Source organism: Nanorana parkeri, unplaced genomic scaffold, assembly GCF_000935625.1.
Source record: "Nanorana parkeri isolate BGI_ZX_2015 unplaced genomic scaffold, ASM93562v1 scaffold488, whole genome shotgun sequence".
In the NCBI taxonomy this organism is placed as follows: domain Eukaryota; kingdom Metazoa; phylum Chordata; class Amphibia; order Anura; family Dicroglossidae; genus Nanorana; species Nanorana parkeri.
In genome coordinates this window covers 1,073,820-1,075,078 of record NW_017306756.1, presented here as the reverse complement: position 1 = coordinate 1,075,078, position 1,259 = coordinate 1,073,820, and the positions used below count along the sequence as shown (strand labels likewise).

Sequence of the window (1,259 nt, the reverse complement as noted above, 5' to 3'; positions counted from 1 at the left end):
CTCTGACCACTCTGACATTCCAAGATCTTGTCCATACAGGTCAGGGTGGTCCGGGTTCAGGGGTGTAACATACACTATATTGCCAAAAGGGACGCCCCTCCAAATCATTGGATTCAGGTGTTCCGTGACATTTCCTTGGTACTAAATATTCCGCGTGTTGTTTTTCAGGGGTTGGGCTTGGCCCCTTAGTTCCAGTGAAGGGAACTCTTAAGGCATCAGCACACCAAGACATTTTGGACAATTTCATGCTCCCAACTTTGTGGGAGGGGTTTGGGGATGGCCCCTTCCTGTTCCAACATGACTGCGCCCCAGTGCACAAAGCAAGGTCCATAAAGACATGGATGGGGGAGTTTGGGGGGGAGGAACGTGACTGGCCGCACAGAGTCCTGACCTCAACCCCATAGAACACCTTTGAGGTGAATTAGAGCGGAGACTGCGAGCCCGGCCTTCCCGTCCCACATCAGTACCTGACCTCACAAATGCTCCAACATTCCCATAGACACACTCCTAAACCTTGTGGACGCCTTCCCAGAAGAGTTGAAGCTATTGTAGCTGCAAAGGGCGGAGCCAACCCAATACTGAACCCTACAGACTAAGACTGGGATGCAATTAAAGTTCATGTGCGTGTAAAGGCGTCCCAATACTTTTGGCAATATAGTGTATGGTGGAATACTGGTCGGCTTGGATGAGGCTCTTGGGTCATAAAGCCCAGAATATGCTCCAGCAGTGTGACGTTTTCTTCTATGGTTCCCCCCGTTGTTCACCTTCCTAGGCAGCAGAAGCTGGAGGAGTCGTTGCTGTTTTCCGGAAAATTCACAGACGCTCTTCAGGCTCTCATGGATTGGCTGTACCGAGCGGAGCCGCAGCTCTCCGAGGAGATACCGCTGGGAGGAGACCGAGATCTGGTCAGCGACCTGCTGGACAAGCACAAGGTGAGCTGCTCCTAGATCGGCCTAAATATAGAGATGTTAGAATTCTGTGTGGTTTTAATTGCCGTCTATGTGTAGAAATTCTTCTCCCTTTCTAATCTATGATGGAGGCTTCATAGACACCGCAAAAGACTTTCACTGTCACCATCATGTGTTACTTGTGTCAGGATGTCTTCACAGTAGGATATACACCGATCAGCCATAACATTGTGACCAATGAGAGGAGAAGGGAATAACATTGATTATCTCAGTACAATGGCACCTGAAAGTGGGGGGATATATGACAATGACACCTGGAAGTGGGGGGGGATATTTGAAAATGACCCCGGA

The 1,259-nt window shown here is 49.6% G+C and overlaps 1 protein-coding gene across 1 annotated transcript in view; it reads left to right on the top strand.

Moving 5' to 3' along the window:
* The window catches only part of LOC108790619 (microtubule-actin cross-linking factor 1, isoforms 1/2/3/5-like), a 38,250-nt gene that overhangs the window by 27,253 nt on the left and 9,738 nt on the right, over window positions 1–1,259 (top strand). The window contains exon 27 of the mRNA XM_018560927.1: window positions 773–932. Within this exon, the coding sequence (XP_018416429.1) occupies window positions 773–932 (160 nt within the window). The remainder of the gene's footprint in view (window positions 1–772; window positions 933–1,259) is intronic.